Source organism: Colias eurytheme, chromosome 28 (genome assembly GCF_061535395.1).
Source record: "Colias eurytheme isolate Ceu_HAF_F1 chromosome 28, ilColEury1 Martin Lab GWU primary, whole genome shotgun sequence".
In the NCBI taxonomy this organism is placed as follows: Eukaryota; Metazoa; Arthropoda; class Insecta; order Lepidoptera; family Pieridae; genus Colias; species Colias eurytheme.
This window is the reverse complement of record NC_143007.1, coordinates 1,157,524-1,171,815: the sequence shown is the minus strand read 5'-3', so window position 1 is coordinate 1,171,815 and position 14,292 is coordinate 1,157,524. Positions and strand designations below refer to the sequence as shown.

The following is a 14,292-nucleotide window of genomic DNA, read 5'->3' as shown; positions in this document are numbered from 1 at the left end:
AACACGCATTCCAACAACAACAGACTACGTCTCAACAACAGTGGATGGTGGAGAAGCAACAACACACGTTCCAACAACAACTGAATACATTTCAACAACAGTAGATGATGTGGCTTCAACAACACGCATTCCAACAACAACTGAATACGTACCAACAACAGAAAATGATATTGCTTCAACCACACGTGTTCCAACAACAACTGAATACATTTCAACAACAGTAGACGATGTGGTTTCAACAACACGCATTCCAACAACAACAGACTACGTTACAACAACAGTGGATGGTGGAGAAGCAACAACACACGTTCCAACAACAACTGAATACATTTCAACAACAGTAGACGATGTGGTTTCAACAACACGCATTCCAACAACAACTGAATACGTACCAACAACAGAAAATGATATTGCTTCAACCACACGTGTTCCAACAACAACTGAATACATTTCAACAACAGTAGACGATGTGGTTTCAACAACACGCATTCCAACAACAACAGACTACGTTACAACAACAGTGGATGGTGGAGAAGCAACAACACACGTTCCAACAACAACTGAATACATTTCAACAACAGTAGACGATGTGGCTTCAACAACACGCATTCCAACAACAACAGACTACGTCTCAACAACAGTGGATGGTGGAGAAGCAACAACACACGTTCCAACAACAACTGAATACATTTCAACAACAGTAGATGATGTGGCTTCAACAACACGCATTCCAACAACAACTGAATACGTACCAACAACAGAAAATGATATTGCTTCAACCACACGTGTTCCAACAACAACTGAATACATTTCAACAACAGTAGACGATGTGGTTTCAACAACACGCATTCCAACAACAACAGACTACGTTACAACAACAGTGGATGGTGGAGAAGCAACAACACACGTTCCAACAACAACTGAATACATTTCAACAACAGTAGACGATGTGGTTTCAACAACACGCATTCCAACAACAACAGACTATGTTACAACAACAGTGGATGGTGGAGAAGCAACAACACACGTTCCAACAACAACTGAATACATTTCAACAACAGTAGACGATGTGGTTTCAACAACACGCATTCCAACAACAACTGAATACGTACCAACAACAGAAAATGATATTGCTTCAACCACACGTGTTCCAACAACAACTGAATACATTTCAACAACAGTAGACGATGTGGTTTCAACAACACGCATTCCAACAACAACAGACTACGTTACAACAACAGTGGATGGTGGAGAAGCAACAACACACGTTCCAACAACAACTGAATATATTTCAACAACAGTAGACGATGTGGTTTCAACAACACGCATTCCAACAACAACAGACTACGTTACAACAACAGAAAATGATATTGCTTCAACCACACGTGTTCCAACAACAACTGAATACATTTCAACAACAGTAGACGATGTGGTTTCAACAACACGCATTCCAACAACAACAGACTACGTTACAACAACAGTGGATGGTGGAGAAGCAACAACACACGTTCCAACAACAACTGAATACATTTCAACAACAGTAGACGATGTGGTTTCAACAACACGCATTCCAACAACAACAGACTACGTCTCAACAACAGTGGATGGTGGAGAAGCAACAACACACGTTCCAACAACAACTGAATACATTTCAACAACAGTAGACGATGTGGTTTCAACAACACGCATTCCAACAACAACAGACTACGTTACAACAACAGTGGATGGTGGAGAAGCAACAACACACGTTCCAACAACAACTGAATACATTTCAACAACAGTAGACGATGTGGTTTCAACAACACGCATTCCAACAACAACAGACTATGTTACAACAACAGTGGATGGTGGAGAAGCAACAACACACGTTCCAACAACAACTGAATACATTTCAACAACAGTAGACGATGTGGCTTCAACAACACGCATTCCAACAACAACTGACTACGTTTTAACAACAGTAGATTATGTTGCTTCAACCACACGCGTTCCAACAACAACTGAATATGTTTCAACAACAGTAGACGATGTGGCTTCAACCACACGCATTCCAACAACAACAGACTACGTAACAACAACAGTGGATGGTGAAGAAGCAACAACACGCCTTCCAACAACAACTGAATACGTTACAACAACAGTAGATGATGTGGCTTCAACAACACGCATTCCAACAACAACTGAATACGTAACAACAACAGAAAATGATATTGCTTCAACCACACGCCGTTCAACAACAACTGACTACGTTTCAACAACAGTAGATGATGTTGCTTCAACCACACGCATTCCAACAACAACTGACTACTTTTCAACAACAGTAGATGATATTGCTTCTACAACACGTGTTCCAACAACAACAGTTGATGATGGAGCATCTACAACTCGGGCTCCAACAACAACTGAATACATTACAACAACTATCGATGATATTGCATCAACAATACGTTATCCAACAACAACAGAAGATGGTAAGCAGACAGTATTTTCTCTAATAAATTCCTTAGGTACAGTTTAGTAAATTAATGTTCAAATAAATATAACTAGAGATGCGCTGAATTGTGATCCTGTCATGAGTTCAATATTTATAATTTAAACAAATGCTAACGGTGCAGTAGAAAACTAGAAAATAAGAATTAGGAAAAACAAGAATTCTTTTATAAGTAACGAAATATTCTTAAGTCGTTATAAGATGAATGCAAAAATTAAATAAGAAACGGTTACACGTATAAAAATGAATTAAATCCTTTAATATGATTATGAATCATACAGGGTGTAGGTATACAGGCTTTCCCACTATGGGTATACTAAGCACGAAGGGATTTGTAGTTCTGCATATACTGATCTCGTAAAAAATACTTAAACAACAAAATTACGACAAAAATTTTTGCAAAATTTTTCCTTAAAATCCATGTTTTCTTCTCTTACTTCGCGCAGCCAGCATATACCGCTTCGCTATTGTGTGCATTTTGTCTATGAAAACATAATTTTAAAAGATAGCTCACGTGCGGGTGCCAAAGTTGGGCGGGTTGCTTGTTAGGGGTGTACACATAGAGTTTTAAGAATTCATCTATTTAAAAAAAAAATGCGTCTGGAATTTTTCAAGTATTTTTTACGTACTCAGTGTATGCAAAACTATAACCTCTTTGAGCTTAGTATACCAACGGTGGGACACCCTGTAGATTTCTGTAATATAAAATTATAAAATCTGAAATTCAGTAAACTATTTCTTCAAGTAAATGAATTATTATTATTACAGATGACGGTGGAGCATCAACAACACGTGTTCCAATAACTACTGAGTTCGTTACAACAACAGTCAATGATGAAGCATCAACAACTCGCGTTCCAACAACAACTGTTTATATTACAACAACAGTGGGTGGTGGAGACCCAACAACACGCGTTCCAACAACGACCGATGGATATACAACAACTGATGCCACAACGACAGATGCAACAACAACTGATGCCACAACAACAGATGCAACAACAACTGATGGAACAACAACTGATGCAACAACAACGGATGCAACCACAACTGATGCAACAACAACTGATGCTACAACAACAGATAGTTATACAACAACTAATGCAACTACAACAGATGCAACAACAACCGATGCAACTACAACAGATGCAACAACAACAACCAATGCAATAATAACCGATGCATCAACAACAGATGCAACAACAACGGATAGCTATACAACAACTGACGCAACAACGACGGACAGTTATACAACAACAGATGCAACAACAACTGATGGAACAACAACTGATGGAACAACAACTGATGCAACAACAACGGATGCAACCACAACTGATGCAACCACAACTGATGCAACAACAACTGATGCTACAACAACAGATAGTTATACAACTTCTGATGGAACAACAATGGACAGTTATACAACAACCGATGCAACTACAACAGATGCAACAACAACCGATGCAATAACAACCGATGCAACAACAACAGATGCAACAACAACGGATAGCTATACAACAACTGATGCAACAACAACGGACAGTTATACAACAACCGATGCAACTACAACAGATGCAACAACCACAGATGCAACAACCACAGATGCAACAACCACAGATGCAACAACCACAGATGCAACTACAACTGATGCAACAACTATGGATAGTTATACAACAACAGATGCAACAACAACTGAGGCAATGACAACGGACAGCTATACAACAACTGATGCAACAACAATCGATGCAACAACAACTGATGCAACAACAACCGATGCAACAACAACAGATGCAACATCAACTGATGCAACAACAACAGATGCAGCAACAACAGATGCAACAACAACAGATGCAACAACAACAGATGCAACAACAACAGATGCAACAACAACAGATGCAACAACAACAGATGCAACAAAAACCGACGCAACAACCACAGATGCAACTACAACTGATGCAACAACAACGGATAGTTATACAACAACAGATGCAACAACAACTGATGCAACCGCAACGGATGCAACAACTACGGATGCAACAACAACAGATGTTTACACAACAACCGAAGTGTATACAACAACGCAACACTATAGTACAACAATATCTACAACGCAGAGTACGCCAGCGCCCGCTCTCTGTCCGCCGAATTCGATAGCAATTTTACCGCATCCAAATTATTGCGATAAATATATCTCCTGTTTCGCGGGTGTAGAGTTTCTGCTAAATTGCTCGAGCGGTTTTGAGTTCAATGAAGTTACGCTGGTAAGATTTTTTATTTTTTTTGTTCAGAAATTTGCAACAGTTATGAAAGTGTAAAACAAAGTTGGTTAGTGTGTTGAAGTAAGCTTAATTCCATTTAGTATTAACGCCCGTAAATTTAACAGCTAAAAAGATGTTGTTATTATAATTGCGTAGAATTTATTACTTTTTTTAATGCACATTAGTTGAAATTCAAATTTGTACCTTTCGAGGTCCTTCGAGAACTATACGAGCGTTACAAATATTTCTGAAAATGAGACTCTTTAACTGCATACAAAACTTTTATTACAGACTTGTGTACCAATATCAGAAGACGGTTGTTTCGCAACACGATTCAGTACAACCAAATCAGACGTGGAACAAACAACAAAAACGGAACACACAACGACAGAAGTACCAGATTTGGAAGTGAAGACAATACGACAAACAACAATCGGTGACGACACAACAGTAACAACAGATACTGTTGATATGTCAACAATTGTTCCAACAACAGACAGTAGTACAGATGATACTATAACTAACTATCCACCCATATCAGTAGAAACTACTACAATGTCAGTAGCACCTGAAGCAACTACCGCATCCGTTATTTGTCCACCAAATTCGATAGCTTCACTACCGCATCCATATTATTGTGATAAATATTATTCATGCATCGCTGGTGTGGCTTTCTTGTTGAATTGTTCTAGCGGCTTCGAATTTGATGAAGTCACTGCGGTGAGTTCTTTTTGATTGTATTAATGTCTTTATTTAAGCTTTTAATATTGATATTTTTTTGCCCACCTCTATATTGTTGACAATAATGTACGTTTTATATTTACAATACACAATAAGTCGGTTAAAACATTCTTGCTTGTATTCGTCTAAATCATAAACTAAATCACGATTAAAATACATTAAAATACTTTAATTTCTAAATTTTAAACAATTTCAACAACATCACAAACATTTTTTCTACAAAGAATATTTAAAAACAAAATTAAAAAAACCATTGATTTTAAAACAACTATTTACGAATTATTTCAGCGTTGTGTTGTCATATCCGAAAATGGTTGTTTCGCAACACGATACAACAACGTAACAACATCAACTGTAACAAACGATGTAGAGATAACAACACAAACTGAAACCAAAGAACCGACAGACGTACCCGATTTGGAGGTTAAGACAATCAAACAGACAACACTTGATGATATAGATGGAACAACAGAGGGTGAAAAAACAACACATATAGATACAACAAATAATCCAATAGAAACTACTACAGGCTCATCGCCTGAAGTTACAACTGTATCTGTTGTTTGTCCACCAAATTCTATAGCAGTTCTTCCACACCCACATTATTGTGATAAATACATATCTTGTATAGCTGGAATCGCTTTTCTCTTGAATTGTTCACAAGGCTTCGAATTTGACAACGTTACTAAGGTAAGATAATTCTTAAATTATAACGTGTTTTTCGATTACGATACGTATGTTTCTACGATGTTATCAGTATTTGTAATAGGTGGTTTCTTTCTTTAGCTGCAGTTCAACATATCAAGCTCTGAAATTTCGAAAACAGGCTCTACTTTAAATTTTTAATATATCACTATCAAATTTAGCTACTCTTTTTATAATTTTAACTTACAAAATATAAAGGGAAAAAAAAGTAGTCTCTATTGATATGTACAATACATACCCTTTTCGTTAGCTTATTACGTGTATTACAATTAGGAATACTAGATTCTTAAATACCTAGGAAACTTTCTAAATTAAATTTCCACTTCCAGGAATGCGTAGCAATATCAGAAAATGGTTGTTTCGCAACCAGGTATAATATAACAGAGGTACCAACAACATCAGGTAATGATAATATCGAATTAACAACAAGTCAATCTAGTACTATTCTAACTCCTGAATTATCAACTACAGCACCAATATGTCCAATTGAAGTAGTTGGGAATGTCCCCCATCCGGTATATTGTAATATGTACTATAATTGCATAGCTGGAAATCATTTTCTGCGAACATGTTCGGAGGGCTTTGAATACGATCACGATATTCAGGTTAGTGAACTATTTTTGAAGTGGAAATTTCATTGCTGTCTTATTTAATTAATAGATTAGATGGAACCATAATTTTATTAACCTTTGTTATAATTTGAGAAATCAAATTGCAATATTTTCATAATAATTATTTTTAAATTGCACTATTTTTTGTCCTTACACTATGCCGTTCATTTATGTCATACTAAAACTAGATTATAAACTTATAATTACAGACTTGTGTCACAATAAGCGATAGCGGTTGTTACGCTAAACGAAACAGCACAATAACAACACAAAACGCCATAGACGTCGAAGTAACAACACTCAACATCAAAGACGATGAAATAACAACACATAAAGTCAAAGATGATGAAATAACAACACATAAAGTCAAAGATGACGACATAACAACACACAACGACAAAGACGCCGATGTAACGACACATAAAAATGATGAATCGACCACAGCACCAATCTGTGGTCTGGAAGTTGTAGGGAATATCCCCCATCCGGTATATTGCAATATGTACTATAATTGCATAGCTGGAAATCATTTTCTGCGAACATGTTCAGATGGGTTTGAATATGACCACGATCTTCAGGTTAGTAAAATGCTATTTTGCGCTTGATAATGTCGTAGTTTTGCTTATTTTTTTATTTTCTTGGTATTAATAATTGACTTGACTTTTGAAATGGTCATTTTTTTTACTTGGATACTTTTTCTGTTAATTTTTGATGAAATCATATATATTGGATAATTTTGTAAAGACATGTAGTAAATATAGGGAGTGGCTCATTCGAATTTGGTTTAAAACATTATCGATAAGGAAAAGTAACTAAATAAAACGGTAAAATTTTACCTTTTTTATGATTTGAAGGTTGAAATCACATATTGCAATATTTTTACAATTATTATTATTTTAAAATTGCCGTTTGTTTACGTCATACTAAAGTTATATTATAAACTTATAATTACAGACTTGTGTTATAATAAGCGATAGCGGTTGTTACGCTAAACGAAACAACACAATAACAACACAAAACGTCAAAGACGTTGAAGTAACAACATATAACGTCAAAGACGATGACGTTACAACACATAAAGTTAAAGAAGATGAAATAACAACACACAACGACAAAGACGCCGATGTAACAACACATAAAAATGAAGAAACAACACCACCAATATGTCCTATTAATGTGATAGGGAATGTCCCCCATCCGGTATATTGCAATAAGTACTATAATTGCATAGCTGGAAGTCATTTTCTGTTGACATGTCCGGAAGGTTTCGAATACGATCAAGATGTTCGGGTTAGTGAAATATTTTTTTAACTTCAAAATTGTATAGTTTTATAATTTTTAAGATATTAGGAAAAATCGATCACAAGGTGGGTTTCGAACCCGCCCGAAATTTTACTAATATTTTCCATCATTTAAAGATGGAAATAAACAATCCCCAATATTATCCCAAATATATTTGAATATTATCCACTCGTTAAGGCCATACTTAAAAATATACTATAAACTTATAATTCCAGGCTTGTGTTACAATAAGCGATAGCGGTTGTTACGCAAAACGACAGAACACAACAACAACACAAAACGTCAAAGATGCCGAAATAACAACACATAATGTCAAAGACGATGAATTAACAACACAAAACGACAAAGACGCCGACGTAACAACACATAAAAATGAAGAAACAACACCACCAATATGTCCTATTGAAGTGGTAGGGAATATCCCCCATCCGGTAGATTGCAATAAGTACTACAATTGCATAGCTGGAAATCATTTTCTGCGAACATGTTCGGAGGGATTTGAATACGATCACGTTCTTCAGGTAAGTGAAATGTTTTTTATGAGCTTAGAAATTTTTTGCTTATTTTATTACATACTTTTTTTGACGGAATTAATACTTCTGTAAAACATAAAGGTCGCCCCCTATTACTTGAATAAATGACCAAATTTCCCATTCTAGGAATGCGTAACAATAACAGAAAATGGTTGTTTCGCAACCAGATTTAAAGTAACAGAAGAACCATCTACGTCAGGCAATGCTAATATAGAACTAACGACGATTCAATCTAGTACTGTTCTTACTCCTAAAGTTACAACGACAGCACCAATATGTCCTCCTGAAATTTACGGGAATATACCCCATCCGGTATATTGCAATAAGTACTATAATTGCATAGCTGGAAGTCATTTTCTGTTGACATGTTCGGAAGGTTTTGAATACGACCATGATCGTCAGGTGAGTGATTTTTGCTGATAGTTTTGCCAATTTTATTAAAATGTCTTGATTTTGATAAGGATTGAATTTTAGTGTGGTCAGAAATACCAGTTACATTCTGGTATTTGGCGATAAAAACTCTTTTGATTTAATCTGCAGCCATTAATACTAAAAAAACTTGCATTTTCAGTGAGTTTTAAGTTGTAGGACATTAATGAGAGAAAAAAAAGATAGCTTCACACAAATGTAAATTTAACAATGTTATTAATATATTTTCATAATTATTTCCCGCTTTCAGACATGCGTAACAATAAGCGATAGCGGTTGTTACGCAAAACAACAGAACACAACAACAACACACAACGTCAAAGATGCCGAACTAACAACATATAAACTCAAAGATGACGAAATAACAACACACAATGTAAAAGACGCCGAAGTAACAACACATAATGATAAAGATGCTGATGTAACAACACATAAGAACGAAGAAACAATATGTCCGCCATTATTCTCTGGGAATATACCACATCCAACTCGTTGTGATTCCTTCTATATCTGCGTTTCTGGTTTCCCTCTGTATGTCAACTGTTCCTCTGGATTCGAATATGATGAGAGTGTACAGGTAAATTAAAAGTAACAGAATAAGAGGTCTAATAATTGTTGTTCCGTATAATACGGTTCGTACGGATGTTCGTATGGATAATCGATATTATTTTATTAGGAAAAAACGTTATAATAATATATTAGATTGAGAAAAGCTTGTTTCGTTAATCAATTCAATTACTTTGATAAATTCCTGCCAAATTGTTAACAGATAAAAAGTTTTAGTAGTTTATTTAGCACGTTCAAGATTTTACGTCGTCTAAAACATTGGGCTAATAAATTTATTATTATTTTCCTTTTTTAAGCCTCTGGAAGCCACCTTAATATTATAAATATTTTGTATATTTTCAGAAATGCGTAGCCATATCCGATACTGGATGCTTCGCTAGGAACAGCTCAGCCGCTACATCTGTACCCGTTGTGATGACGGAAAAGCCATTTTCCACTCCTAAAATTGTTGGTAAGTAAAATACAGGAAAACCATGGATAAAATAAAATTTGATATTTAGTTTTATAGCAGACGCTTCAATCAAAGGTATTTGAACCCGCTCTATTCTTTATAATTTTGTAAAATAAAATTTTGGTTAACAAACCGTTATTAGAAGTATACTTTGAGTAGAAATGTACAGTCAATTTCACTTTAGGAGAACAAGTTAGATACTTGTGGTCATGCATGAAAATATTTAGATAAGTTTATTTTTCTAAAAATAAATGGTAAAAATATTTTATCACGATTCAAAAGTGTTCCTAGAAGTCTATATTTAATTAATAATAATAAATAAATGTCTGAGTTTGTACAATGTACATTGTTTTATAGACTTGCCAACACAAAACACAGAAACAACACAAAACACCAAGGACGAAACAACACAAAATGCCAAGGATGTAGAAACAACAACGCACATGGAGGAGGCATGTCCTCCACACGTTTTTGGGAACATGCCGCATCCGACCAAATGTGATTCGTTCTACATTTGTATGGGCGGTGTTTCTATGTTCATGAATTGTTCGAATGGTTTCGAATATGACCAGGCTGTTGGGGTAAGTAGCTTATATTAAATGAAAATAGATTCTCGAAATAGATTTATTAATTGCTACCTTTCCACCCGCGGCTTTGCCCGCGTATCACAAAATTACCTCAAATTTCAACTTTAATTACGAAATGTTATTAAAATTGACTCAGTAATCTTCTTATATATAAAAATGAATCGCAAAATGTGTTGGTAAGCGCATAACTCGAGAACGGCTGAACCGATTTCGATAATTCTTTTTTTATTATATTCCTTGAAGTACGAGGATGGTTCTTATGTATAGAAAACGTAAACATGTACCACGGGCGAAGCCGGGGCGGACCGCTAGTTTTTAATATATTCATATTCTTTGTTTTTCTTTTAGCAATGTGTGGAAATATCTGAAAATGGATGTTTCGCGAAAAGCAGCACAAAAGTTGATGCGGTTGTACCAACTGATAAATCAACAACTACAACTACAACAGAGAAAACAGGTGAGATATCATATTATGTAGTCATAGTATTATGTACCTACCTATTACCAAAGAAATTGTAAAAATCAAAAATGTATATTATACTTTAGAATATGTATGTACTTAGTTGTTTTTGCTTCGTCTAACATATGCTATTTCTTGCATTTTTAATTCCATTAACTTTATTCATAATCAAAGTCCCATTAAAATCGGTTCAGCTGTTCCATTTAACCAGGTAGACAAGCAAATAAGTAAAAAGTTAAGTTTTTTTTTATTTCTACAAGCTTTTTGTAACCTTACTATCTCTAGACATAAACAAAATCAAAATCATCATTTCGAAGTGAAAGACCGACAAACAGACACATTTTAGCACAAATATTTGCAGCAATCTGTCCCCCCTTCGGCGGCGGTAATGTTGCCCACCCGAGCCGGTGTGACCAGTTCTACAACTGTATCGCCGGTGTTGCCATATTGCTCAACTGTCAGGAGGGACACGAATACGATCCTGATATTCAGGTAAGTTTATTTAAAACTAGCTGTGCTCCGTGGTTTCACCCGCGTGGCTCCGCTCCCGTTGGTCTTAGCGTGACGATATGACCTATAGCCTTCCTCGATGTATGGGCTATCCAACACCGAAAAAATTTTTCAAATCGGACCAGTAGTTCCTGAGATTAGCGCGTTCAAACAAACAAACTCTTCAGCTTTGTCATATTAGTATAGATTGATGTTTAGGAGTAATAAATTCGAAATTGTATGGTTATATTTTTCTTTAAACAAGAATTATATTTAGAGAAATACTTAATAGTTTTTTCAATTAGCATATTAAAGATGTATGATCTTAATAATCATTGATAAAAAAGGGAACTGAAATAACATTATTTTGAATAAAATAAATTTAAATGTAACGAATTATTTTTATGAATAACTATCTACATCTTATAAAACTGGAAATATTTAAAACTAGCTTTCCGCCCACGGCTTCGCCCGCGTTTTCAAAGAAAAACCTGCGTATCTACCGTTCCCGTGGGATTTCCGGGATAAAACCTAGCCTATTTGTTAATCCAAGTTACCTTCTATATGTGTGCTAAATTTCATTGAAATCGGTCCAGTAGTTTATGCGTGAAAACCATATATACATACATAATTACAAACCTTTCCTCTTTATAATATTAGTATAGATAATATTATCTGTATTTTTTCAGTTCTGCGCACCAATATCAAACAATGGTTGTTTTGCCAGAAAAGGACTCCTTCCCGTAGTTCCAACTTCTGAACGACAATCAACTCCTAAAGATGAAGTGACCACTCCTAAAGACGAATTGACGACTCCTAAAGCTGAAGTGACCACTCCTAAAGTAGAAGCGACAACTCCATTGTGCCAACCGGGATATTTCGGGAATATAGCTCATCCAGAATTGTGCGATTCGTTCTATTTGTGCGCAGCCGGTACGGCTATGCAACTGTACTGTAGTGCTGGGTTCGAGTATGATCAAATCGCTCGGGTAAGTTTTAATATAAAAAAGAGCGTGTGAGCGTGTGCTTACACGTGTGTCAGAAGTAAAACTTCTTTGGCAAGATTCAAAGATACCGAAATCGTCACCTTACTCCATGACGTGACATTATTGCCATGATATGACCCCGAAATTTTACTTTCAACGCGCCTAATCACTTCACTTCCAAAAAAAACGTAAAACGCAGGAGGTCCATGCAATTTTTATAATCAAAATCACTTTTTTTTTCAGACGTGCGTGGCCATATCAGACAGCGGCTGTACAGCCATGAAAGGTAAGCTACCTAATAATAATATGATATTCCAAGTTATTTATAAATACTTACTTATTATTTATTATTTTATTTGATTCGACTCTATCATAGTTAAATTATATTAAAGTGAAACTTTTATTACATCGTCTCAAACTTTTTGGTCTGTGTAGCGCATGTCGCGTGACGGTCGGCTGCCGAGTTGGTATAAAGCAGTGTTCGGAACCGTACGATAATTATCGTACAAATACGATAATTATGTGCCTAAGTTTCACTTTTACCGTGGTTTCATAAAACCACACAACATTTTTTTTAATCTAAGTAATAAGTAATAACCTGTACCTTATTTTTTACCAGACCGAAAAACATCAACAGACACAATCATACAGCCAGACGCACAACCAGACGCTATCTGTGCGCCAGACGCTTTCGGCAACATTCCACACCCAGAACGATGTGATGCGTTCTATTTGTGTGCGGCCGGTAATGCGATAGAACTGTTCTGTAGTTCTGGTTTTGAATATGACGCTGTGTTAATGGTAAGGATTGTTTTTATTTATTCTATAATAAAAATACGATATTAACTACTTAAAAAAGCTTTGACAAATGTATTTTTTATATCGTAGGTACTTAAAAGTGTCTAATGTTAGCTAGATAATGATAAAAAATCTGACTTAAATAGTTTGTTCTACATTAAAATAGTTATAAAAATTATTGATCGGACCAACTCTTAATGACAAATGTAATTCTTTTATACATATAACTAATTAATTTTTCAAGACCTCTCAGTCCACCTTTACTCTATTTTTATGCATTATTCGAATACATAATTTTAATCCAATTTTATTTTTCAGCAATGTACCCGAATATCAGACAATGGATGCACGGCTATGAAGACGAAAAAATAATATTTGACGCTACCTCATAGATCCTTGAAGATACGACTGCGATTTCGAAAATGGAACGATCGAACGGCCTTCTGTCAAGTTTGACAGCTGTCAAATACAAAATGGCGCCAAAAATAAAATTTAAAACCCAAAAAAAGGTGCTATTTGTACTAAGATTGTTACAGGGTTAAAAGGCTGTTATTACTGTTTATAAATAATTTATTTCACTTGTTTACGAACGAATAATCGAAGTGTTTATCGAAATAAAAGATTGGTTTTAAATTTGTTTTTTATTTATTACTAACATCCCATAATTTATGCAATTTTCAATAAGTTGGAATATAATGGTTCATTCGATGCAATAAGTCAAACGCAGTCGACAGTATTAGCGTGTTGACAAGCCTGAAACATAAAATTAAATCAGTAGTAAAATATTTACCTTTAACCTGTGATGTTTATAGTTTTGTATGCATATTTTAAAGTGTTAAAAGGACATAGAATTGACTTAGTCTGTAGTTAAAAGTATAGCAATT

At 35.2% G+C, this 14,292-nt stretch overlaps 1 protein-coding gene across 1 annotated transcript in view; it reads left to right on the top strand.

Annotated features, from left to right (window-relative positions):
• Positions 1–13,780, top strand: part of LOC149896444 (uncharacterized) — a 32,373-nt gene extending 18,593 nt beyond the window's left edge. The window contains exons 10-26 of the mRNA XM_090117421.1: positions 3,260–4,752; positions 5,041–5,469; positions 5,779–6,180; positions 6,525–6,800; positions 7,016–7,384; positions 7,761–8,096; positions 8,324–8,629; positions 8,768–9,043; positions 9,321–9,647; positions 9,980–10,088; positions 10,446–10,669; positions 11,024–11,132; positions 11,497–11,627; positions 12,314–12,613; positions 12,854–12,896; positions 13,230–13,411; positions 13,727–13,780. Of these exons, the coding sequence (XP_089973547.1) occupies positions 3,260–4,752; positions 5,041–5,469; positions 5,779–6,180; positions 6,525–6,800; positions 7,016–7,384; positions 7,761–8,096; positions 8,324–8,629; positions 8,768–9,043; positions 9,321–9,647; positions 9,980–10,088; positions 10,446–10,669; positions 11,024–11,132; positions 11,497–11,627; positions 12,314–12,613; positions 12,854–12,896; positions 13,230–13,411; positions 13,727–13,780 (5,366 nt within the window). The remainder of the gene's footprint in view (positions 1–3,259; positions 4,753–5,040; positions 5,470–5,778; positions 6,181–6,524; positions 6,801–7,015; positions 7,385–7,760; positions 8,097–8,323; positions 8,630–8,767; positions 9,044–9,320; positions 9,648–9,979; positions 10,089–10,445; positions 10,670–11,023; positions 11,133–11,496; positions 11,628–12,313; positions 12,614–12,853; positions 12,897–13,229; positions 13,412–13,726) is intronic.
• The last annotated feature ends 512 nt before the right edge of the window (positions 13,781–14,292 follow it).